This window comes from Bubalus bubalis, chromosome 11, assembly GCF_019923935.1.
Source record: "Bubalus bubalis isolate 160015118507 breed Murrah chromosome 11, NDDB_SH_1, whole genome shotgun sequence".
Taxonomy (NCBI): Eukaryota; Metazoa; Chordata; class Mammalia; order Artiodactyla; family Bovidae; genus Bubalus; species Bubalus bubalis.
The window spans coordinates 48,413,101-48,439,197 of NC_059167.1; the positions used below are offsets into that span (position 1 = coordinate 48,413,101).

A 26,097-nucleotide genomic window follows, 5' to 3' on the forward strand; every position below is an offset into this window, starting at 1 on the left:
AAAAACCTTAGTACATTCTCACAAAAATAAGCAATCGATCATGCACTGTGCTACATCAATTGTTTCTGAGCTTATGCCATGTATGTATGTATGTATGTCCTGGAGTAGGAAATGGCAAATCACTCCAATATTCTTGCCTGGAAAATTTCATGGACAGAGGAGCCTGGTGGGCTACAGTCCATGGGGTCACAGAGAGTTAGACACAACTGAGCATGCATATGTATGTATGTGCTATCTGTGTGTCTGACCAAAGAAGCTAATTTTTAAAATTTCCATTATGTCTTAAATGATTCATTTATATCCTTTATCACACATTTTTTCTACAAAAAGTTGTCTGATATTACAGCATCTCCTAGACCTAGGGAGATGTTTATAACTTGCATTAATTCCCTTCTACAACGATTTTTAAAAATATTTCAAGTCATCTTTTGCCAGATAAATTACAAAGAATTAAATGCTAAAAGTATAAAATAATGGAGTCTCTTAAATAATGGCAACGACATTTTTTTTCATAGTATAATCTGGATCTTAAAGCATTTCATCTCTTACCTTCGACATACAATTCTAGTTGACAGAATGCTGTTCCACGACGTATGTGTGCCTTCATTCTTGCATTAGCATTGTCTGCAACAGGTGGTGTCAATATTTCTAGTGCCTTACAGAAAAAATAGGGAAAAACATAATTCCCATTTTAAGCTTGAGCAAAAACAAGATAAAATTCAACTTTAAAACAAGCCTCAGGCCCTCACCCACCTAAATTTTTGGCTTAACTGGACAGGAATTTATTAAATATATACATTTATGTTGAATAATTTTAGGATTTGTTTGATTGTTCCTATACGAGATTCACTCCCTTGCCCCCAGGTTTATGTTTTGGTTTATCATTTGAAACCTTTACAGCAGAGATGGTTAAATAGCATTAATTTAGTTAATGTTATTAATTCTAATAATAAACATACTATATATAATGCTTTTATATTCAAATTTGGTGATTCAGTTTATTCATTCATTCAGTAAATATTTGTACATGAAATTGTGCTAGTAAAATGAAACTGGATCTTGAAAATATTATCAGATCTTCAATAACTTAATGAGATTGAAGTATGAGGACTTAACTGTTTCCTCCATATCCTCAATCTCAAGGAGACACATAACAGATTTTGCATGTGAGTTTCCCTTAAAATGTTACTTTGATATGGAAAAAAAAAAGGAAAAACTAGAAGTTTAAGATAATGACATGTTATTCACAATGGAAATTAGGATATACTAAGTTACTCTGAAAATGGAAAAATGATTATGGAGATATCCTTTTATTGTGCAAGCTGTAGTTACATCAAGTCTCTTTCCGTCTCCCATTGTCTCCAAAACTTTAAGAAAAAAGGTGGGTACAAACTGATTACCATTTACTAATTTCCTTTTGAACTTCAACTGATACGCTAAGGCAATTGATAAGGTATCTCTAATCTAACTTGAAGTCTCTACACCAGTAACTTATCCATAAAAAACTTTTTTTTCAGTAAAAATATGTAATAAGCAAGAAGATTCTTAAAATCATTGCATCTCAATTATTTAAATTTACCTGACAAAAGATAAAGCCATCATTTCAATCAATAATGGGAGCAGAGAAATTTTAAAGCAATATATATAAATAGATACACATACCTTAGAAGAATCTTCGATAGCCTTGTGTAAGTTTTTCAGTTTTAGGTGGCAAGCAGCCCGATTCAAATACAGTAGTGGAATCTTATTATTTAGTTTTATGGCTAAGTTGTATGCATTAATAGCTGCCAAATAGTTTTCCATTGCAAACAATTTGCTAATGAGACAAAAACATAAAAGAAAAACAATCTAAGACTGAAACATAAACACAGAAATACTATCTAATTATATCCGGCAGAGGGGATGTATGGCTGACCTCTCTTTCCGTTCCTTGAATCATACACTGGACATGGCACTAACGTACCTATCCTCCAAACATCAGCATGTAATCTGAACAGGACTGGCCTCACCTCCACCTCCAAGGGTAGTTAATTAGTAACTTAAGCCAGTAGGCATAAGTATGAGGACTTAACTGTTTCCTCCATATCCTAAATCTCAAGGAGACACGTAGCAGATTTTGCATGTGAGTTTCCCTTAAAATGTTACTTTGATATGGAAAAAAAGAAGGAAAAACTAGAAGTTTTTCCATCCTTCTTGCTACAATGATTGACACAGGGACGGATTTTTGACCTAAACTGCGTTTTCAGAATGAAGCCTGTGATTTTATATTACCAAAGTTGGAGAGCAAAAAATTGGGAAAACGCCCCCTGCTGGATACAAATGTAGAAAGCACACAAGTCAAAATTGGTGCTGACCGTTTTGAAACTGTGGGAGGAGCCAGCACTAGAATAAAGCTAATACTATGGAATTATGAAAAGGATAAAAAGGCAGAAGGAAACTCGAGTTCTTAGTGATACAGTTAAGCTGCTGGATCAAGCTTTAACCAACAAGTAACACACCTTTAGTTTTTTTAGTTATGTAAGCAAATAAATTCCTTTAAATATTGCTTATGCCTGTGCATGCTCAGTCGTGTCTGACTCTTTGTGACCCTGTGGACTGTAGCCCATCAAGCTCCTCTGTCAGGAAATTTTCCAGGCAAGAATACCGGAGTGGGTTGCCATTTCCTCCTCCAGGGGATCTTCCTGATCCAGGGACTGAACCCACATCTGTGTTTCCACATCTGTGTAAAGGTGGATTCTTTACCCACTGAGCCATCCTTTAAACATTAAGCCAGTTTAAATTGGGTTTCTCAGTTACTTGCAAACGAAAGCATTCTAATAAATACACTTTCAGTTCAAATCTCCCCAAATTCTCTTCAAATAAAGATATATACATAATTAAAAGAATTATTTAAAACATAATTTCTTTTCTGTTTTTTATGTACAATTCCTAGTATTTTGAAAAATACATAAACATAAGGAAAATTAAAAGTCTTTGCCAAATATAAAAGAGCCATATAAACAACATTTAGTATTCATTTCCAGGCAACTGTACTATATACACTTCACAATTTTAGAATATTAAACACAATGACTTCAAAAGCAGACCCATAAAAGCACCCTGCAAATCATGAATAAAAGATAAAAGGACACCACAGTGACATCTAACCTAAGTCTGACTCAAGTTTAAAATAACCTGCACAAACCAGAAAAGCTACTTCTGTGGGAACATTTACATTTCTGAAATGTCTCGTATCAGCTAGGATGCTTCTGACCACAAGTAACAGAACCTCAACTCAAACTGGTTTAAACACGGAAAGAAACAGATCACCTCACATTAAACTAGCTTAGAGGGAAAGGATCCAGGCCCCATGTGATCAGTAGCACATGGGTCTTATCAAGGCCTCAGGTTCCTGCTTCATCCTGGGGCTGGTTTTCCTCATGCGTGGCTCAAGGAGCCACACTCAGGCACGATATTCATTAAAAGAAAATAAGACAGTATCTTCTGGTATATGCTTCTTGAGATCAAGAAAACCTTGCCAGAAATCTCCCAGTTTACCACCTTTCCCAAATCTCATGGATCAAAAATACCGAGCCTTAAAAAGTATTTTGCCTGAAAAAAAACCTACCAGTTTCTCTTGTTCTCAGTCCTTCCACCCATTCTCTTTCTCCAATTTCATTCCTCAGTTCTATACACTGCTGTTTGGAAAGTTCTTTAAATAATTCAACAATATGACCATCTTTCCATGTTAACAAATACAGAAATATACTATTTTCACAGAGATTTTCACAGAGGTTCCCTCATTTGTGCAAGGATTTCTAAAACCAGTCTGCTCCTACTGATGGACACTCACGTGTCTTGTTTCCCAATATTCAGCTTTTATAAACAATACTATAATAAACATTACTGTGTACACACACACACACATATATATATATATAATACACACACCAGCAGTGTAATGACAATAATCTTGATATGCTGCAGTCAATCCAGAATTTATTCCTGTCTATGTGACCCTAAGTCACACAGATAAGGTCTACATGCCTAAACAAAATAGGGACTCTGTCAGCAAGGATAAAAGGAGACAATAAACGTTGGTTAGATAATCTCCTGTGTCCACTACAAACCTTCTTTTTAAATTAATTAACATTTAACTGTAAAATTTACCATTTTAACCATTTTGAAGTGTACAGTTTAGTGGCATTAAACACATAAACACTTAACACACTTTCATACAACCATCACCACCATCCATATCTAGAATGTTTTTATCTCCCCAAAACAAAACTCTGTTGAATTTAAGCCAAGGGATGAAATGCATTCATCTCCAGAGGCTTTGTTTCATGCTAGGCTTTTGGAGAAGGAAATGGCAACCCGCTCCAGTGTTCTTGCCTGGAGAATCCCAGGGACGGGGGAGCCTGGTGGGCTGCCGTCTATGGGGTCGCACAGAGTCGGACACGACTGAAGCGACTTAGCAGCAGCAGCAGCAGCCTTCTTATTTACACAGACGTAAACAGTCCAACTGTCCTTTACTGTGTTTAAACTCATGGAACAGTTGTTCACAGAAGTGTTGAGGTGGACAAGCCTTCCAAGTTCGAGAAAACTGTTCATGAGCTTGTATCTACATACTACTATATAAAAAAGATAATAAGAGCCTACTGTATAACACAAGGAACTCTACTCAATACTCTGTAATGACCTATATGGGGAAAGAATCTAAAAAAGAGTGAATATATGTATATGTATAACTGACTCACTTTGCTGTACATCTCAAACTAACACAACACTCTAAACATCTGTATGCCAATCAAAATTTTAAAAAAGAAACACTGTAGGAGGTTTAATAGCAAGAAATATGAAATATTAAACATTTTCAATGTTTGCATATATATTAAACTATAAATGCAATGAACATTATATTCCTAAAAGTTTAACACCAATACAAACATTCAACAAAGTATAATTTGTTTTATGACTTTCAGAATGGTTCTGAACTCAGAAATAGGTGAACTTCAAAAGGAAAAGGGGAAAAAAATAAACCTCAATGTTAGGGGCAGTAGCATTTGAACAACACATTTAAATACAGAAGCTAATAACCAGGAAGTCTCGCCTGATGGCTCCAAATAAAGCAATGACAGTGAAAAGAATTATGCACAAATACTCATTCAAAGCATACTGAGTCCTTATGGTACTGCCTGTACAGAAAAACAGAAGAGATGTGGACAACTGCAAACACTACCGTCATTTTTACAATGATTGATTGGTTTCCACTGTAAAGAAAGAAACATCATGATTGGCAATAGCCAGAAAGGCCAAACATTTTGAGCAACAGTTGAACATAAGAGCAGCCATGAATTAGAAAGAAGCAATTTGGACGGAAGTAAAGAAAGAGACAGTAAAAGAAGTTAGAGAAATCAAAAGCAGTGGGGCTTAGAAACAGCAGTGGAGGCCAGGAGTAACACATATTCTAACAGAAGACACAACAGCTCTGTTTGGTGGGCAATAAGAACTCTAACAGCACCTACTGCTCAAAAGATTTTGAAGGTCCTTGTTTCTCTCAACATCTTATGTGGGTAGAAAACATCCTTGGTATTTCAAGAGCTTCTAAAACTGAGTATTACTGCATCTTAGTGAAGGAACATCAACCAGTACAATTGAGCACTCAGGATGGAAGGAGGAAAAGGATGCTGTACAACTAAATAAAATGACAAGTTAGGCCATAATGCTGACTGCACTGCAACTGAATATTCTGGGTTGTAAAATGCATACAATCAACCAACAAACAAAGTCATAATTATGTCAAGTTATTTTAGAATACGGATTCTAAACTTCAAGTCAGGCAAAAGACAGTATAAGAAAACTGTCTTATCTCTGCAAACAAACAGACTTGTAAAATATGCAGGAGAGCAAGGCAGATTTGGCAGATCTGTTCTGAAAGTAGGCAGATCCAAGAGGATACTTGGGAGACAATTCTCCACGGGTCTTTTATGTTCCTGCATGTCATATGTCAACAGATGCACTGAGGGCTTTTGCTTGGGACTATCTTTTCATAGATGTTTGTATAGTGGACATCCTTGGATGACAGAGACATGGTCTCTCTCTGAGGCAAATAATAGATTTGTTTGCTGTTCAGTATAACAAAGATATTATCACCCTGTGAGGCAAAAGTTGGACAGGTTTGCTTATAAGACTCTTGTAAAAAACTGCATTCCTTAAGCTTGGCCTTCTCAGCTCTGGTACAAACCTACTTTGTGTACAGCATCCACTTGGGTCCACTTCTGCATTGGCCCTATGGGATTTCAGGCACAGAAGGAACTAACATGAAGGTCATACTGTGTGACATGCCTTGAATAATAAAGTCCTTCGTGTTTGACTCAAGAGTCTCCTGACTTCTGCCAGCATCTGTGAAACTGTGGTAAGCTAATTCTTCACAGTTCTTGCCAGGGCATGGATCCAAACCAAAGTACCAGAAAGAAATTCAATCTGGCAAGCAGAACTATATCCTGTGTTGGGAGAAATTGGTAACAGGTGGTTAACAATCAGCATCAAAAAGTTCAACATGAAGTAAAAGGATATCCAGACAGGCAGGCAGAGTCCAGCTACAGAAAATCCACAAACAGTAAGCAAACAGGGATTCAGACTGGCACAAGTTGGTACTAGGTGAGTCAGTGAGCAAATGGCAGGTTCCTACACACAACGCTGGGGTTCAGAAGCAGAATTAACCTGAGTGGCAAGAGAAAAAGTAAAAGCAAATCACAGCCTCAGTCTTAAAAGGACTGGAGGATTAGGCAGGTTATTAATGCTGGCACTTAGGCCAAGAGAAAAAAGGAAAATTCAGACACTAGAACTAGTATAGGTAATTTTATGTCATGACAATAATATGCTGCTGGGTGCTATTAGATTCCAGAATTACATATCTTTAGTTTCCTCCTATCTAACATTATAATTTGCTGTACAGAGTGAGGTATGCAAATGGTATTCAAGTAGGCCTACGTCATGAGAAGAAGAAACTTTCAGTCTGTGGTTAAGACAGTCCAAAAAAACTCATGCTGAAACTCAAGTACAGAGTAACACAGGTGGGATAAAACAATGATCGAGCTAACCTTACATGACTAAAAGAGTCTGAAAGGGTAGTTATTAGTTATTCACAGATTCTGAGTCATGTAAGGCTGTTAAATAACAACACACCATGTGAACATCTAAATTAGAGCCAGAGACTGTTTTATGTGAAATGTTCTCACTAAAAAGCTATCTGGTACAATGTTAATTGCAAAAGGTAAAATGTTTTCATGAACAAATAAAATTACCTTAGTTGATTTATTTTTCTGAAATGTAGATTTGGCATTTAAAACTAAAGACCAGCAGTAAAAGACCAGGTAAAGAAAAATGAAAACATTCTATGGCTTTTTCTCTTTTGAGAAAGGGTAGACTCAAAAGAGTCTCTTTTGAGTAGATACAATCCCGTGAAGAGTTTTCTCAAATGACTGTTCTTTTGGAAGGCTTGTCCACTTCTACCCTTCTGTGAACAAGTGTCCCGTGAGTTTAAACACAATAAAGGACAGTTGGACTGTTTATGCCAGTGTAAATATAGAAGGCTAACGTGAAACAAAGCCTCTGGAGATGAAAGCATTTCATCCTTTGTCTTAAATCCAACACTGCTTCTGAATGGCGTCTATTACGTCTGTTTCTATATTCTGTACTGTGTTACATGGCTAAAGAGGATACATTTCTCTCTAATAATTACTACCTTTCCTTTTATCTGTTCATACTTGGCACTATGATTAGCTGTACTTTGTTTCTCTGGATGTCACTAGTTACTAAGTTTTCTTCCATCTCTCCTCCTTTTTAACTCTCCTATTTTGCTTCTCTTTATACCTAACTGTAGGCAGCACTTTACAGCATCATCTTTTAGGATTTTACATAGCTCAGCTGGAATTCCATCACCTCTACTAGCTTTGTTCATAGTAATGCTTCCTTTGGGACTTTGCCATCTTTACCCTATATCCTAACTGGTACAAAAAACCATCAGAGACTAAGGTGATTATAATTTACCAGTCACACTTCACCACAATCAAGTACACTTTTTTGCACTAGGCTGTTACCAATTCAATGCTTTTGCCAGTTTTCATATGCACACACACTTCTTTTGCTGTACCTGTGAGCAAAATTCCAACACTAGCTCAATGATCTCATCTGTCCTTTCCATTCAAATCGAAATCACATCACTGGTATATCAGAAATAACCAGGGCTTCCCTGGTGGCTCAGTGGTAAAGAATCCTCCTGCCAATGCAGGAGACACAGGTTTGATCCCTGATCTGGGAAGATCCCACATGCTGTGGAGCAACTAAGCCTGTGTACCACAACTACTGAGCCTGTGTTCTAGAGCCCATGAGCTGCAACTACTGAAGCCCACACGCCCTGGAGCTCACACTCCACAGCAAGAGATGCCACTGCTATGAGAAGCCTGAACACCGCAACTAGAGAGTAACCTGCACGTTGCAGCTAGAGAGTAGCCCCCACTCACTGCAACTAGAGAAAGCCCATGCAGCAGTGGAGACCCAGCACAGCCAAAACATAAACCTATAAATAAATACATTTACCTATAAAAAAGAAAGAAAACCGGACTACACACTGTCTAGGCCCATTTACCCAGTCCCAGCACCTTAACACATTGTGTGTGCCAAAGGACTTTCCAACTATGTCCAACAACCTGTAATCTTCAGGCACTGATCAAATAGCAGCTGCTTCTTTGCCCTCACATGAAAGTTCACATTTGCTGGTTTTTCCTGTTCTCATCCCCCTTTATTCCTTTACACTTTCTTACTTGTGATTCAAGCATAAATGACTCCAACTCCCACCCTCATTGTTTCTTAATCCTCAATTTTTCCACACAATGCTTCTTAAAGTATACCTGGCTCTCTCTGGAGGGCAGTGCTATATCTACCACCTTCTCTACGGAGGATTCCCTCCCCACATCACGGGAGGGGCTAGGACCATAGGCATTCTCCAGACTCATTTCTGCCAAGTTCCAAGCTGTAACTCTCCCTTAATAAAAAAAAAAAAAAAATCATCATCCTTTAGAACTCTGGCATCTTTACTCTATAACCTCTGGTCACTGTCATCTAACTGGCTTTTTAAAATCATTCCTCTCTTATTCACTGAAGTCTTTGATACCTGGCTCCCAGCATCTGTTTCCAACCCAATTCATGCCATAATTCCAGAAGATTCTAAAGTTCAGGTATATGATCCATTTATCCGTTTAGCCCTGAAATACCTGGGACTCCTTAACTCAAGGTGGCAAGAATACAGAAGAAATATACAAAAAAGGTCTTAATGACCCAGGTAACCAGGATGGCATGGTCTGGTCACTCACCTAGATAGAGCCAGACATTCTGGAATAGACGGTCAAGTGGGCCTTAGGAAGCATTACTACAAACAAAGCTAGTGGAGGTGATGGAAATCCTGCTGAGCTATTTCAAATCCTAAAAGATGATGCTGTTAAAGTGTTGCGCTCAATATGCCAGCAAATTTGGAAAGCTCAGCAGTGGCTTAAAGACTGGAAAAGGTCAGTTTTCATTTCAATCCCAAAGAAGGGCAATGCCAAAGAATGTTCAAACTACCATACAGTTGCGCTCATTTCATATCCCAGCAAGGTAATGCTCAAAAGCCTTCACACTAGGCTTCAGCAGGATATGAACCAAGAACTTCCAGATGTACAAGTTCCATGACTTCAAAGCAAATAGAAGGAGAAAAAAAGGAAAACGGTGACAGACTTTATTTTCTTGGGCTCCAAAATCAGTGGACGATTATTGCATCCATGAAATTAAAAGATGCTTGCTTCTTTTAAGGAAAGGACAAAAGGAAAGAAAGCTATGACAAACCTAGACAGCATATTAAACAGCAGAGACATCACTTTGCCAACAAAGGTCCATCTAGTCAAAGTTATGGTTTTTCCAGTAGTCATGTACCGATGTGAGAGTTGTGCCATAAAGAAGGCTGATCACCGAAGAATCGATGCTTGTGAATTGTGGTGCTCAAGAAGACTCTTTATAGTTCCTTGGGCTGCAAGCAGATCAAATCAGTCAATGCTAAAGGAGATCAACCCTGAGTATTCATTGGAAGGACTTACGCTGAAGCTGAAGTTCCAATACTTGGGTTACCTGATGTGAAGAGCTAGCTGACCCACTGGAAAAGACCCTGATGCTAGGAAAGATTGAGGGCAAGAGATGAAGGGGGTGACAAGAGGATGAGATGGTTAGATAGCATCACCAGTTCAATGACATGAATTTGAGCAAACCCTGGGAAACAGTGGAAGACAGAGGAGCCTGGCATGCTGCAGTCCATGGGGTTGCAGCCAGACACAACTCACTGGCTAAACAGTAACAACCTTAACTCAAATGACCTTTCCTTCACTTTTGCTACCCACTCCAGGACCACCTCCTGGACTTGTCATCACCTGATCTGCACTACTTCACTGATATCAAACTCTGGAATCCCAGTCACTGACTAGAACTTTCTATCCTGCAAACTATCCCTTCATCAATCTTTAACCTTATAGTGTCCTCTAATGTCTTAACTGCTCCATTTTTCCTTAGTCCACTGGGTCACTATGGCATCTATTCCTTTCTAACCCAGCCTAGATTTCTATTTTTAAAAAATAGATTATTTTTTATTTTTTTGGCCATGCTGCACAGCATGTGGGATCTTAGTTACAGGTCAGGGATCAAACCCGAGCCTCTTGCATTGGGGGCACACAGTCTTAACTACTGGATTGCCTGGCAAGTCCCCCAGCCTAGATGTCACAGCTAGATATCTAAGCTATTTTTCCAATCTGGTCCTTTGTACTACTAGTCTTCTGTTGTACTTGTCCATCAAAATTCCAATCTTGGCTCAATAATCTACTCTTAAATCTGAAACACTAAATACTACTTAGAAGATAAATCACAGAGCTGTGCTGAATAACATCTCCAAGAATTCATGCTCTCTAACCTAGTAGAGATCTCAATAGTGCCCACTAAGCAATTTTTGTTAGAAACTTATCTAGTTTCACATTTGTCTTCACTTTCTCTCCTTCCACCTCAGAAAATCAGTTCAGTTCAGTTCAGTTCAGTCGCTCAGTCCTGTCCAACTCTTTGCGACCCCATGGACTGCAGCACACCAGGCCTCCCTGTCCATCACCAACTCCCAGAGTTTACTCAAACTCATGTCCATTGAGTCAGTGATGCCATCCAACCATCTCATCCTCTGTCGTCCCCTTCTCCTCCCGCCTTCAATCTTTCCAAGCATCAGGGTCTTTTCAAATCAGTCAGTTTTTCATATAAGGTGGCCAAACTATTGGAGTTTCAGCTTCAGCATCAGTCCTTCCAATGAATATTCAAGACTGATTTCCTTTAGGATGGACTGGCACAGTCCAAGGGACTCTCAAGAGTCTTCTCAACACCACAGTTCAAAAGCATCAATTCTTCAGCACTCAGCTTTCTTTATAGTCCAACTCTCACATCCATACATGACTACTGGAAAAACCACAGCTTTGACTAGACAGACCTTTGTTTGCAAAGTACTGTCTCTGCTTTTTAATATGCTGTCTAGGTTGGTCATAACGTTTCTTCCAAGCAGTAAAGTGTCTTTTAATTTCATGGCTGCAGTCACCATCTGCAGCGATTTTTGAAGCCCAAAACAATAAAGTCTGACACTGTTTCCACTGTTTCTCCATCTATTTGCCATGAAATGATGGGACCAGATGCCATGATCCTTAGTTTTCTGAATTCTGAGCCTTAAGCCAACTTTTTCACTCTCCTCTTTCAGTTTCATCAAGAGGCTCTTTAGTTTCTTCACTTTCTGCCATAAGGGTGGTGTCATCTGCATATCTGAGGTTATTGATATTTCTCTTGGCAATCTTGATTCCACCTTGTGCTTCATCCAGTCCAGCATTTCTCTTCATATAAGTTAAATAAGCAGGGTGACAATATACAGCCTTGATGTACTCCTTTCCCGATCTGGAACCAGTCTGTTGCTTCCATGTCCAGTTCTAACTGTTGCTTCTTGACCTGCATACAGATTTCTTAGGAGACAGATAAGATAGTCTGATATTCCTATCTCTTTCAGAATTTTCCACAGTTTATTGTGATCCACACAGTCAAAGGCTTTGGCATAGTCAATAAAGCAGAAATAGATGTTTTTCTGGAACTCTTTTCCTTTTTCAATGATCCAATGGATGTTGGCAATTTGATCTCTGGCTCCTCTGCCTTTTCTAAATTGACCTGGAACATCTGGAAGTTCATAGTTCACATACTGTTGGAACCTGGCTTGGAGAATTTTGAGCATTATTTTGCTAGCATGTGAGATGAGTGCAATTGTGTGGTAGTTTGAGCATTCTTTGGCATTGCCTTTCTTTGGGATTAGAATGAAAACTGACCTTTTGCAGTCCTGTGGCCACTGCTGAGTTTTCTAAATTTGCTGGCATATTGAGTGCAGCACTTTCACAGCATCATCTTTTAGGATTTGAAATAGCTCAACTGAAATTCTATTACCTCCACTAGCTTTGTTCTTAGTAGTGTTTCCTAAGGCCCACTTGACTTCACACTCCAGGATATCTGGCTCTAGGTGAGTGATCACACCATTGTGATTATCTGGGTCATGATGATCTCTTTTGTATAGTTCTTCTGTGTATTCTTGCCATCTCTTCTTAATATCTTCTGCTTCTGTTAGGTCCATACCATTTTTTTCCTTTATTGTGCCCATCTCTGCATGAAAAGTTCCTTTGGTATCTCTCATTTTCTTGGAGATCTCTAGTCTTTCCCATTCCATCTCTATTACAACTTAATCTTCCAGTATTTTCTAGACCTCAGTAACCAATCCAGTAGGAGAGCACATTCAGCTACGTGCACTTCAACACTCTCAGGCCTCAAGGAAGAGCAATTCATAGCTGTTGAGGTCCTTTAATGGACTGGAACCTGGTGGTCCGGAGTCGACCGATAAGAAAGTAAAGGAGAGAGAAAGAGGCTGATATTCCTTGGTTTACACAGAAAGCCAATAAAGCCCCTGACACGGGGCTTGCTCTGTTCACAGAGGCCTCAGGCGCCCTCTCGATGGGGTGAAGGCGCAGAGCGCCTTCTCGAAAGGGTCTTAGAAGCCCAGGCAGGAAAGTGAACTCAGAGAGCCTCTGCGCTCCAGGGGATCAGCCTGAAAAAAGAGAGAGAGAGAGAGAAAGACACGGGGACCAGAGCTCTGATGGAGCAAAGGTGTTTTAATCAACATGGTGTGGGCATATATACCATCTTACAAAGTAGTTATTCTCAGCAAAGATAAAGATTAAAAATCCAGACTTACAAAACATAGGCAATCCATATTAAAGAGAGAGATTTGTAAACAATCACTTTTACCGCATGGTTCACAAGAAGGAAGAGGGTACTTATCACCATATAGAAGCACTAGTGAAGGAAATGCCTGGATTCCTCAGCCCCCGAGAGAGGCTTGCCTCTCCTCGTAATTCCTGAATATTCAGGAATTAATAAGGAACAGAGAATTCCTGACAGATCCAAAACAGCACACAGGAACCTCCTGTTAAATGCTTCCTGACACAGAGCCAGACCACTTGGGCTGTCTTTACTAAGGCTAAACAACCAGAACAAAAGGACAACAAGAATTTTATTCATCTGTGAGGATTATACAACACTATCTGGAACAAAAGCTTTGTAATCATACTGACGTGGGACTTAATCCTGGTTTTATTTATAAACCACCACTTTAGCCAAATTTCTCAACCTCTCTAGCCCTTTTTCTGTATTTTAGAAACTTGGGGTAAAGATAATAATATACAACTATTTATACTGTTAAAGGAATTAAAAGACCTAGTTTGTGTAAAGCAGCTAGCTTTATGATAAACATTTGTTAAACGAATGCAAAAGCAGTGGTTGCTAGCTAACTACAGTAGTAAGGATTTAATGAAATTGTATGTGCAAAGCTCTGGCAACCTATCACAAGCTATGAACGTAATAACTGTGATTATGACAATGACAGCTTAAAGACAAGCAAATGTAATTAAAGAAATATTTAGACTGGATATATCTGAGGGACAAGGAAGGAAGAAGGCCAGCAGACTGGGTAAAAACCAAGGGGAACTTTCATTTAATGTGCAGTGTAAATTTTTTTCAAAAGGTATATCTTTATTATAAAGTGTAAAAATGAACACAACTTTTAACAAAAGGAAAAAGAATAACAAAATCAAGATAATCCATTTACCATCGGCCTTGACTGAGTTTTCCCCACTCTTCTTGAGGACATTTCAAACACTTCTTTTGTCTCATCTGCACATCTTTTTGAATCTTTTCTATTTGTAAAGAGGGCTTGCTTCCCTGGTGGCTCAGATGGTAAAGAATCTGCCTGCAATGCAGGAGACCCAGTTCGATCCCTGCATTGGGAAGATCCCCTGGAGAAGGGAATGATGAACCACTCCAGTATTCTTGCCTGGAGAACTTTTAGAGAAGAACAAGACAAAAAAAACTCTTAAAAGTTTTTATTCCGTCAGCCTCTGAGACTATTTCTGTGTACTACTTTATTTTGCCAGATCTTCAAATACTGTGGATCACAGGGTTCTAGCCTTAGGCCACTACTCCCCTTTATACCCTATTTTTAGATACTTCACCTACTCTTATAAATCAACTGCTGCATAAATGCTGATGACCTCCAAATCGATAACACAGGGCTGGACTCTCCTCTGGGTTTCAAACTCGCTGGACACTGTCAGCTTGACCAAAAGACACCTCTAACTCAACATATTCAAAACTGACCTTTACCTACATTTCCCCCTAACAGGCCCTCTTCTAGTGTTCTCTAATTCAGTTGGTGGCATATAATCAATCCTTTAAACTAGAAACCCAGAAGATGTCCACAACTACTTCTCTACTCCTCAACAGTCACTCAGAAGTCCTCCCTATTTTACCTCCTGAATATTTCTCACATGGCCCTCGCCTTCCCCCCTCTACAACAATGTCACTGTTCAAGACCTCCACCTTAGTTACTGGAACACATTTTCCTCCACCTTACAGAATAAAATTTAAGAATAACACAAGGCCACTGCCTATTTTTCTAGGTTCATGTGTTATTATTCTTAGCTTCAAATTTATGTTTTATCAAAAAGTAAGCTACCCATAGTTCCTGGCCTGTATGTCACACTATTCTTGTCTCTGAGCATTTGCTCACAGTGTATCCTCTGCCTAAAATGAACACCTTTCTCTCCCTTCCTCCTGAAACTCCTACCTATCATTAAGAGGAACTCAGGTGCTATACTCTTTAGGAAGCTCTTCCTGAAACTACCTCCCTCCTTTTAAGGCTAAGTGCCCCTCTTCTGTACTCTCATTTTATCATGTGCTTTCTATGTATTGCACTTCTCATACAGTGTTGTAAGTATATGTCTCTCTCCTCTATTTCTGTAGTTCAGAGCCTAGCCTACAGCCTGACAAACCATAAATAATCAACAGATATTTATTTAATGGTTCAAAAGATGGAGAGGAAGGGAGAGAAGAAGGAAGAGGAGGAGGAGAAGGGATTACTCTTGGGAGTAAGAGAAACAAACCTGTGAGCCTCAGGCTTCTGAACTTTAGAAAACTGTCTACTCCAGTTCAACTTCACAAATCAATCTCTGGTGGTGTTTTAGATAAGAGAAAAGACCAGGAGAACAGAGAAGAGATGAGAACAGGAAAACACAAAGATAGCCACATCCTAACTCCCCAAAACCTGTGAATACATAAAATGGTGAGTTAGAAAGAACCTTGCAGATGTGATTAAGAATCTTAATGTAGGAGATTACCCTGGATTATCAATACAAGGGTGTTTATAAATGAAAGAGGGAGGCAGGGGAGCCAGAGTCAGAAAAGGAGATGTGACTATGGAAGCAAAGGCTAGAGTGATGCAACTGCTGGTTTGGGGCCATAAGCCAAGGAATGTGGGAGGTCTCAAGGTTGGAAAACCCAAGGAAATAGATTCTCTCCTACAGTCTCCAGAAGGATTGCACTTGATACTTGATATTAGCCTAGTAAAACCCACTTTAGACTTCTGGCCTCCAGAACTATAAGATAATAGATTAGTATTGTTTTAAGCCAACAAGTCAGTGGCAGTTTGTTATGGCAGCAACAGGAAAATAATACAAACATACAAAATAAGATATAATAAATAATATCAACAATTGCCTCCAAATATGAACTCAAATTGCCACAGAATGTACCAGAATTCATTATTTTTGATAATTGTCTAAAATTTACAGTCACATATAAATAAATAAAAAGATTGTCTAGACATAAAATAATAATTTATAGACTGATTTGATAATCTTTTTTTATTATAGGATAATTGCTTTATAGTGTTGTGTTAGTTTCTGCTGTACAACAAAGTGAATCCACTATATGTGTATATATATCCTCTCTCTTGAACCTTCCACCCCACCACTCCATCCCACCCATCTAGGTCATGACAGAGCAACAAGCTAATCTGATAAGCTTTCAAAGACTGATATGACTAATCAAAGTAATTCTAGTTTTGAAGAACCATGATTTTAAGGGAAGTATTAGCAAGGACTTATGTCAAACACTGAGTAATTTTAAAAGAGACTTTAATAAGCAATCCAAAGATGTTATATTTTTTCATTTCCATGACATTTAAATATAAAAGCAAATAAAAATAAGAATCTCATTTAATTGTTATAGGATCTGACTTTTTAAACACAGAGGTGCTACCTACATAATTGGCATACTTACATTATTTCTTCCCAACAATCACATTCACACATATGTCAAGATATCTAGAAAATGTTATAAGTACTAATATCTACATAGATTTATAATAAGTCTCATGGCCAGGGTGCAAACAACTTACTTTCCTTTGTCCTTCAACCATTCTGGGTTCTTTTCCTCTTCTTTTAAATCACAAAGTTCAGGAATATCAGTATTCATTGCTCTTCGTGCCTCTGCTTGTTTATGTAGCCACTGAAATGAGAATGAGTTTAATGAAGGACACAAAGGTATTATTTTATTAACTGTTCCTTTTAGATTTCCCATCTTCCTACATAACATGGAAATACTATTTGTTATGTACTGAATGCTTGTGTGCTCCAAAATTCGTATGGTGAAGCCCTAACCACCTATGTGATAGTATTTGGAACTATGGCCCTTGGGCGATAATTAAGTTTGGATGAAGTCATGAGGATGAGGCCCCCAAGACAGGATTAGTATCCTTATAAGAGAAGAAGAAACTAGAGGGCATGCTCTTTTCTACACCCCACCCCCATATCCTCTCGGCCTCCAGAACTGTGAGAAATAATTGTCTGTTCTTAGAGCCAGCAAGTCTACGTACTTTGTAATAGTATTCTAAGCAGACTGATATAATATTTGATCATGGTGATTTTAAACTTCCAGCTTTTATACATTTTCAAATTTTTTTTTTAATTTCACTAGCTGATTAAAATCAAATATGTTATCAATTTCTAGTTCAAACTTTGTCCAAATTTCTGGTAGTTCATGTGAATATTATTTTACTTTTCTTGTTTATAATATGTATGTATTTTTATATTATAAAAATATATACATTTTAAAAATAATTATAATTTTATAGTTATAGAAATCCTTTTATAAATAATGAAATACATAAATATATTGCTAATATTAAGAAAAAAGTTAATATTTATAAATTATCATTATATATTAAGAAACTTCAATTATTTTCACAGCTTTTCAACTGAGAGAGGTATCAGTTCATACCTGATAGTAAAAAATAAATTAATAAAAGCAGTTCTTAGAATTCTTAATGCTTATACAACTAAATATATGACATTCAAAATCCCAGAGCTCAGGAATTTATAAATGAAAGGTATCAATGCCAAATGTCACATTAGAAACACTTGACGTTACTAATTAATTGTAATAATATAGTTATAATAAATTTACAAATCTTTTCTTACCACAACACAAAGTCCCAAAGTTTACAAATCTATTATGGAAAACTATGTATTTAACAAAATAAATGCACATGCAACAGATTATCTCCTCAAATAAGCAACAATGCTGACTATTAAATCAATGTTTTCTCATCAGCATTCTGAAGCCAAAAAAAAATAGATCCTGCAAAATATATTTTTCTCAAAAAGAAATATTAAATTTTTTCATGAAGTAATATCTTTAGTGCAATGAATACTTTAAAAATTCAGATCCAGTAAGTTTCAACATATGAAGTAAAAAATTAAGTACTCTCATGTGTGGTCACTGTAACTAACAGCAAGTGTACCAACCTCCTCTTCTTCTGCTACTTGTGATTCCCGGAGAGCTGTGGGGAATACTCGAGGAGTAAAGCTGATTTTAATACTGCCAACAGAGCGAGGAGCAGGAACACTGTCTTCTTTTAACTTCTCAAAAAATATATTTTCTGAATTTCTCCCTTCAAAAACAATATTAGCAACTAAGTTATTAATCTTTAATTTCCTAGTTAACAATCAAACAGACTTTTATGGCAATTATCCATTAAAGTTACTTTTAAAATCCTATACAAATAATCCAAACATATTTTCTACAGGAAGGAATGTAAAATTCCTCATTGAAATTATGGAAGCTAATTATCTGTTCTTTAATCAATGACTTCAGCTACTTTTCTGGGGTTCTCTTTGTTAAACCACACAGTGCCTAACTTACATTCACTATAGAGGATGGCACTCTTATAACCTATGTCAACTCTAAAGGAGGGTACCTAGGCAAAGTCATCACTTTCCATAAGCTCCTATAACAGTTATCTTCTACAGGCTTCCTGGTAATGACAGAAAAGATTTTCAGCTATTAGAGAAAGCTAATGGGAACAGGCAAAGAGTTATGATGAAAAGCTATACATTTATACAAAGGCAGTTAGATATAATAATTGTTCAGTCAATATAAGAGAAGATATTAATCTATATGTTAGAATATAAACTGTATAAATAATGGGAAGGAATGGTACTAAAAAATTAAAATATCAAAAGTGATCAAAAATGATTTTCTACAAACATGACAGAGAGTTTATATCTTTGATATAAAATGAACAATATAATTAAGATATAAAATTTCCACTTTAAAGAAAAACTGAAAAGGGCCTGAATTAACATTTCAAAGGGAGGAAAGAGGGGATAGGGAAGAAAGAATAAAGACTCAAACTAGAAAGTAACATCAACAAAAATTTAAACAAACAATTTCTATAGATGGTTGTGGTTGGGAATGCTATCATCCAGTATCCTATCAATTCTCCCCTCTTTGTTTAAGAGTAGGTGCAGTTATGTGCCAAACCTAACACAACAGAATGTGAATATAAGAGATGTATACAATTTACAGATCATCATTTTACCGGTAAATCTACTTGCAGTGGACATCTTCTTTCCCCATCCCACTGGCTAAAAAACAATGCCAACTGCATTATCCACCTTGGATCCAGAGATGCAAGCCAAATAATGGTACAATAGATGTTAACCCACCACCCTGGAAGGCCCTGTGGAACAAAGACATCTATCAGGTCTAGACTGATGACCGTTACATAATAAGTATTAGATAACATTCAATTTTGATCTTATTTGATCTATGACTTTGTGTGTTGTGCTGTGCTTAGTCGCTCAGTTGTGTCCACTCTTTGTGATCCCAGGGACTGCAGCCTGCCAGGCTCCTCTGTCCAAGGGGATTCTCCAGGCAAGAATACTGGAGTGGCAGTTCTATTTCCAGTTTTTTAAGGAATCTCCACACTGTTCTCCAGAGTGGCTGTACTAGTTTGCATTCCCACCAACAGTGTAAGAGGGTTCCCTTTTCTCCACACCCTCTCCAGCATTTATTGCTTGTAGACTTTTGGATCGCAGCCATTCTGACTGGTGTGAAATGGTACCTCATAGTGGTTTTGATTTGCATTTCTATGATAATGAGTGATGTTGAACATCTTTTCATGCCTTATGACCCAGCAATCCCACTGCTGGGCATACACACTGAGGAAACCAAAACTGAAAGAGACACGTGTACCCCAATGTTCATCGCAGCACTGTTTATAATAGCCAGGACATGGAAGCAACCTAAATGTCCATCAGCAGATGAATGGATGAGAAAGCTGTGGTACATATACACAATGGAGTATTACTCAGCCATTAAAAAGAATACATTTGAATCAGTTCTAATGAGGTGGATGAAACTGGAGCCTATTATGCAGAGTGAAGTAAGCCAGAAAGAAAAACACCAATACAGTATACTAACGCACATATATGGAATTTAGAAAGATGGTAACAATAACCCTGTGTACGAGACAGCAAAAGAGACACTGATGTATAGAACAGTCTTTTGGACTCTGTGGGAGAGGGAGAGGGTGGGATGATTTGGGAGAATGGCATTGAAACATGTATAATATCATATATGAAACGAGTCACCAGTCCAGGTTCGATGCACGATACTGGATGCTTGGGGCTGGTGCACTGGGATGACCCAGAGGGATGGGATGGGGAGGGAGGAGGGAGGAGGGTTCAGGATGGGGAACACATGTATACCTGTGGCAGATTCATTTTGATATATGGCAAAACCAATACAATATTGTAAAGTTAAATAATAAAATTAAAAAAAAAAAACATTTGATGAAAAAAAAAAAAAGAATACTATAGTGGGTTGCCATGCCCTCCAGGGGATCATCCCAATCGAGGGATCAAACCCAGGTCTCCTGCACTACAGGCAGATTCTTTACCATCTGAGCCTCCAGGGAGTGGGTAACCTATTCTTTCTCCAGGGGATCATTCCCACCCATGAATTGGACCGGGGTCTCCTGCATTGCAGGCAGATTCTTTACCAACTGAGCTACCAGGGAGGCCCAATCTATGACTTTGGACCACTTATTTCAGTAATTGGCTTGAACCTACCTAATACAATGTCCAATAATTTTATACCCAGTATACTACTATTCACTTATGAAGCCAGGAGACATTCCTAGATATTTAAGAACTAAGTAAATACACCATCTAGCCATCTTTTCTGAGTAAATTACTCAAAGAAATGTACCAGAACATGGAAAAATAAAATTAAGAACTCAGGAGTGGAAAACTTGAGAGTAAAAATGAAAAATGATAACCTACTGTTGTTGTTGAGTCACTCAGTCGTGTCCAACTATTTGTGACCCCATGGACTGCAACACGCCAGGCCTCCCTGTCCATCACCAACTCCCAGAGTTTACTCAAACCCATGTCCATTGAGTCGGTGATGCCATCCAACCATCTCATTCTCTATTGCCCCCTTCTCCTCTTACCCTCAATCTTTCCCACTTTTCCAATGAGTCGGCTCTTTTCATCAGGTGGCCAAAGTATTGGAACTTCAGCTTCAGCATCAGTCCTTCCAGTGAATATTCAGGGTTGATCTCCTTTAGGATTGACTGCTTTGATTTCCTTGCTCTCCAAGGGACTCTCATGAGTCTTCTCCAGCACCAAAACTCAAAAGTATCAATTCTTCACTGCTCAGCCTTCTTTATGGTCCAGCACTCACATCAGTACATGACTACCGGAAAAATCATAGCTTTGACTATACAGACCTTTGTCAACAAAGTGATATCTCTGTTTTTTTAATACATTGTTTAGATTTGTCATAGCTTTCCTTCCAAGGAGCAAGCATCTTTTAAATTCATGGCTGGAGTCACCATCCACAGTGATTTGGGAGCCCAAGAAAATAAAATCTGTCACTGCTTCTATTTTCCTCCTTCTATTTACTGTGAAGTGATGGGACCAGATGCCATGACCTTAGTTTTTTGAATGCTGAGTTTTAAGCCAGCTTTTTCACTCTTCTTCACCCTCATCAAGAGGCTTTTTAGTTTCTCTTCACTTTCTGCCAGTAGAGTGATATCATCTGCATATCTGAGGTTATTAATATTTCTCCCAGCACTCTTGATTTCAGCTTGTGATTCATCCAACCCAGGATTCTGCATGATGTACTCTGCACAGAAGTTAAACAAGCAGGGTAACAATATACAGCCTTGATATACTCCTTTCCCAACGTGAAACAAATCAGTTGGGATTTGTTCTGGTTCTGGTTCTAACAGTTGCTCTTTGATCTGCATACAGTTTTCTCAGGAGGCAGGTAAGGTGGTCTGGTATTCCTATCTCTTTAAGAATTTTCCATAGTTTGTTGTGATCCACACAGTCAAAGGATTTAGTGTAGTCAATGAAGCAGAAGTAGATGTTTTTCAGGAATTCCCTTGCTCTATGATCCAATGAATGCTGGCAATTTGATCTCTTGTTCCTCTAGCTTTTTGAAATCCAATTTGTACATCTGGAATTTCTCAGTTCACATACTGCTCAAGCCTACCTTGAAGGATTTTGAGTATTACCTTGCTAGGATGTGAAATGAGCACAACTGTATGGTAGTTTGAACGTTCTTTGGCATTGCCATTATTTGGGATTGAAATAGAAACTGACCTTTTCCAGTCCTGTGGTCACTGCTGAGTTTTCCAAATTTGCTGCTATATTGGGTGCAGCACTTTCACAGCATCATATTTTAGGATCTGAAATAGCTCAGCTGTAATTCCATCACCTCCCCTAGCTTTGTTGGTAGTAATGCTTCTTAAGGCCCCCTTGACTTCACACTCCAGGATGTCTGGCTCTAGGTGAGTAATCACACCATCATGATTATCTGGGTCATGAAGATCTTCTTTGTATAGTTCTTCTGTGTATTCTTGCCACCTCTTCTTAATATCTTCTGCTTCTGTTAGGTCCATACCATTTCTGTCCTTTATTGTGCCCATCTTTGCATGGAATGTTCCCTTGTTATCTCTAATTTTTCTGAAGAGATCTCTACTCTTTCCTATTGTTTTCCTCTATTTCTTTGCACTGATCACTGAGGAAGGCTTTCTTATCTCTCCTTGCTATTCTTTGAAACTCTGCATTGTTAGGTGTGTCTTTCCCTTTCTCCTTTGCCTTTCACTTCTCTTCTTTTCTCAGCTATTTATAAGGCCTCCTCAGACAACCACTTTGCATTCTTGCATTTATTTTTCTTGGGGATGGTTCTGGTCACTGCCTCCTGCACCGTGTTATGAACCTCCATCTATAATTCTTCAGGCATTCTGTCTACCAGATATAATCCCTTGCATCTATTTGTCACCTCCACTGTATAATCATAAGGGATTTGATTTAGGCCATACCTGAATGGCCTCACAGTTTTCTCTACTTTCTTCAATTAAAGCCTGAATTTTACAATCAGGAGCTCATGATTGGAGCCAGTCAGCTCCAGGTCTTGTTTTTGCTGAGTGTAGAGAGCTTCTCCATCTTCAGCTACAGAGAATAAAATCAAACTGATTCCAGTATTGACCATCTAGGGATGTCCATGTATAGAGTCATTTCTTGTGTTGTTGAAAGAGGGTGTTTGCTATGACCAGTGTGTTTTCTTGACAAAACTGTTAGCCTTTGCCAAGGCCACACTTGCCTACTACTCCATGAATTTCTTGACTTCCTACTTTTGCATTCCAATCCCTAATGATGAAAAGGACATCTTTTTATGGTGTTAGTTCTAGAAGGTCTTTATAAAACTATTCAACTTCAGCTAATTCAGCATTAGTGGCTGGGGCATAGACTTGGATTACTGTGATGCTGAATGGTTTGCCATGGAAACAAACCAAGATCATTTCTGTTGTTTTTGAGATTGCACCCCAGTACTGCATATTAGACTTTTTTGTTGACCGTGAGAGCTACTCCATTTCTTCTAAGGGATTCTTGCCCACAGTAGTAGGTATAATGGTCATCTGAATTAAATTCCCCCATTCCCATCCATTTGAGTTCACTGATTCCTAAGATGTCAATGTTCACTCTTGCCACCTTCTGCTTGACCAGTTTCAACTTACCTTGATTCATGGGCCTAACATTCCAGGTTCCTATGTAATACTGTTCTTTACAGCATCAGACTATACTTTTAATACCAGATACATCCACAACTAAGCATCATTTCTGCTTTAAAACAATTCTCCCTAATAATTGGAGACCAAAAAAATGATGATGGCTTGCAAAATATTTGTAACCACATGACAATGAAAAACAAGATGTCAAGACTTAATGAATGTATTACACTTCATATGCATGAATTAAAAGATTCAAAACTTAATGCAAACAAAGTATATAAAAAAACAGAGAAACCTCAAAGAAACTAGGAGTAGCGAAATAAAAATACACACAGGAATTAATGGACTAGAAAACAAATAAAGAATAAAAGAATCAATAACATCCAAAACCGCTTTTTGGAATAGACTAATGAAATTTGCAAAATGCTGCAATGATTGATTAAGGAAAAATAAAATAGTATTAGGAACAAATATGACACGACTGAGCGACTTCCCTTTCACTTTTCACTTTCATGCATTGGAGAAGGAAATGGCAACCCACTCCAGTGTTCTTGCCTGGAGAAACCCAGGGATGGGGGAGCCTGGTGGGCTGCCGTCTATGGGGTCGCACAAAGTCGGACATGACTCAAGTTACTTAGCAGCAGCAGCAGGAACAGATACATATTTTTTCAGATTCTTTTACATCATAGGTTACTACAAGACATTGAATACAGTTCCCTGTGCTATACAGCAGGTCCCTGTTTTTCTATTTTACAAATGCTGCTGATAAATTGCTTCAGTCGTGTCTGACTTTTTGCAAACCCATAGAACATAGCCCACCAGGCTTCTCTGTCCATGGGATTATCCAGGCAAGAATACTGGAGTGTGTATTTTACATATAGTAGTATGTATCTGTTAATCCCAAACTCCTCCTTTCTTTCTCCCTCCACAACCCCTCACTAAAAAATTTTTAAATTATTTCTTACATGTAGAATCGACAACAAAAAATGGAACTCATAGTTACAGAGAGCAGACTGGTGGCTGTCAGAGACGGGGGTTGGGACGTGGACAAAATGGGTGATGGTGATCAAAAAGTACAAACTTCTAGTCATAAAATAAACAAGTCCTAGGAATGAAATGTATAGCCTGATGACTATAGTTAATACACTGTACTTTATATTAGTAAATCTTAGAAGTTCTCATAAGAAAAAATACTGTAAATATGTATGGTGATGGACAGATTTACTAGATTTACTGTGGTGATCATTTCACAATATATACATATATCAAAACATTATATTGTACACTTAAAACATAATAAGTCAGTTATATCCAAATTTAAAAAAAGATTTAAAAAAAAATTATTTCCTTTACTGTTTCTCCCTTCTCTCTTCCTAATACTTCTATTATTTGAATGTTGGGACAATGTGGATGTATACTCCAGTTGTTTCATCTGTTCTATTTTATTTAATTACATTAATTTATCTGTTTATTTATTGTTATTTGGCTGCATCAGGTCTTAGTTGTGGCACCCAGGACCTTCACTGTGTTATGTGGGAGATTTCATTCTGGAGCATGGACTGTGCACTTGCAGAGTGCAGGCTCCAGAGCAGGTGGGCTCCAGCAGTTGCAGCGTGCAGGTTACCCAGTGGTGGTACAGAGGCTCCAGCGCATGTGGGCTCAGTAGCTGCAGTGCCCAGGCTTAGCTGCTCTGCAGCATGGGGGATCTTAGTTCCCCAACCAGGGATTGAACCCGTGTCCCCCGCATTGCAAGACAGATTCTTTACCACGGGACCATGAGAGAAGTTCCATCTTTTCTATTCTAAAATCTCTTCGTCTTTTTTTTCTATTTTCTGGGGAAAATTTACTATATTTCAACTATCTGACCAAATGTTTTATACATTTTAAATTTCCAAACTGTTTTTATGGAAAATTCTTTATTACAGCCTCTGTTTTTGTTCAAGGTTAAAATATGTTTTCATCTCTCTGAGGACATTAATTATGGTTCCTTTTAAGTTTTCTTCCATTCCTACTTGTTTCATACCTAGTTGTTCCAAGTTATATTTTTCTGTTTGGTTTTGGCTATCTGTTCATATTAAAAATGCTAAGTATAAATATTCTGACTGGAAGTTGTGTACATGAATCTGAAGATTGTTGATGAATAAGCTTCAGCATGGTGAATTAGTTGGACAATTAAAAATGACAAGATTTTTGCAAGGTTTTGGCTTCCCTGTAAAGGAATTGTTCAATCTGCATCCCAGATGCACTGGGCTCATGTATGCATATGGCAAAGA

The 26,097-nt window shown here is 38.0% G+C and overlaps 1 protein-coding gene across 2 annotated transcripts in view; it reads right to left on the reverse strand.

Annotated features, from left to right (window-relative positions):
• DNAAF4 (dynein axonemal assembly factor 4) overlaps window positions 1-26,097 on the reverse strand; it is a 69,933-nt gene that overhangs the window by 1,793 nt on the left and 42,043 nt on the right. Inside the window, exons 5-8 of one of the 2 annotated variants that reach the window (XM_025295628.2) lie at window positions 18,261-18,406; window positions 16,853-16,962; window positions 1,663-1,816; window positions 550-655 (exon numbers count right to left, since the gene is read on the reverse strand). In XM_025295628.2, the coding sequence (XP_025151413.2) occupies window positions 550-655; window positions 1,663-1,816; window positions 16,853-16,962; window positions 18,261-18,406 (516 nt within the window). The remainder of the gene's footprint in view (window positions 1-549; window positions 656-1,662; window positions 1,817-16,852; window positions 16,963-18,260; window positions 18,407-26,097) is intronic. The other variant, XM_006074927.3, reaches the window with a different exon arrangement.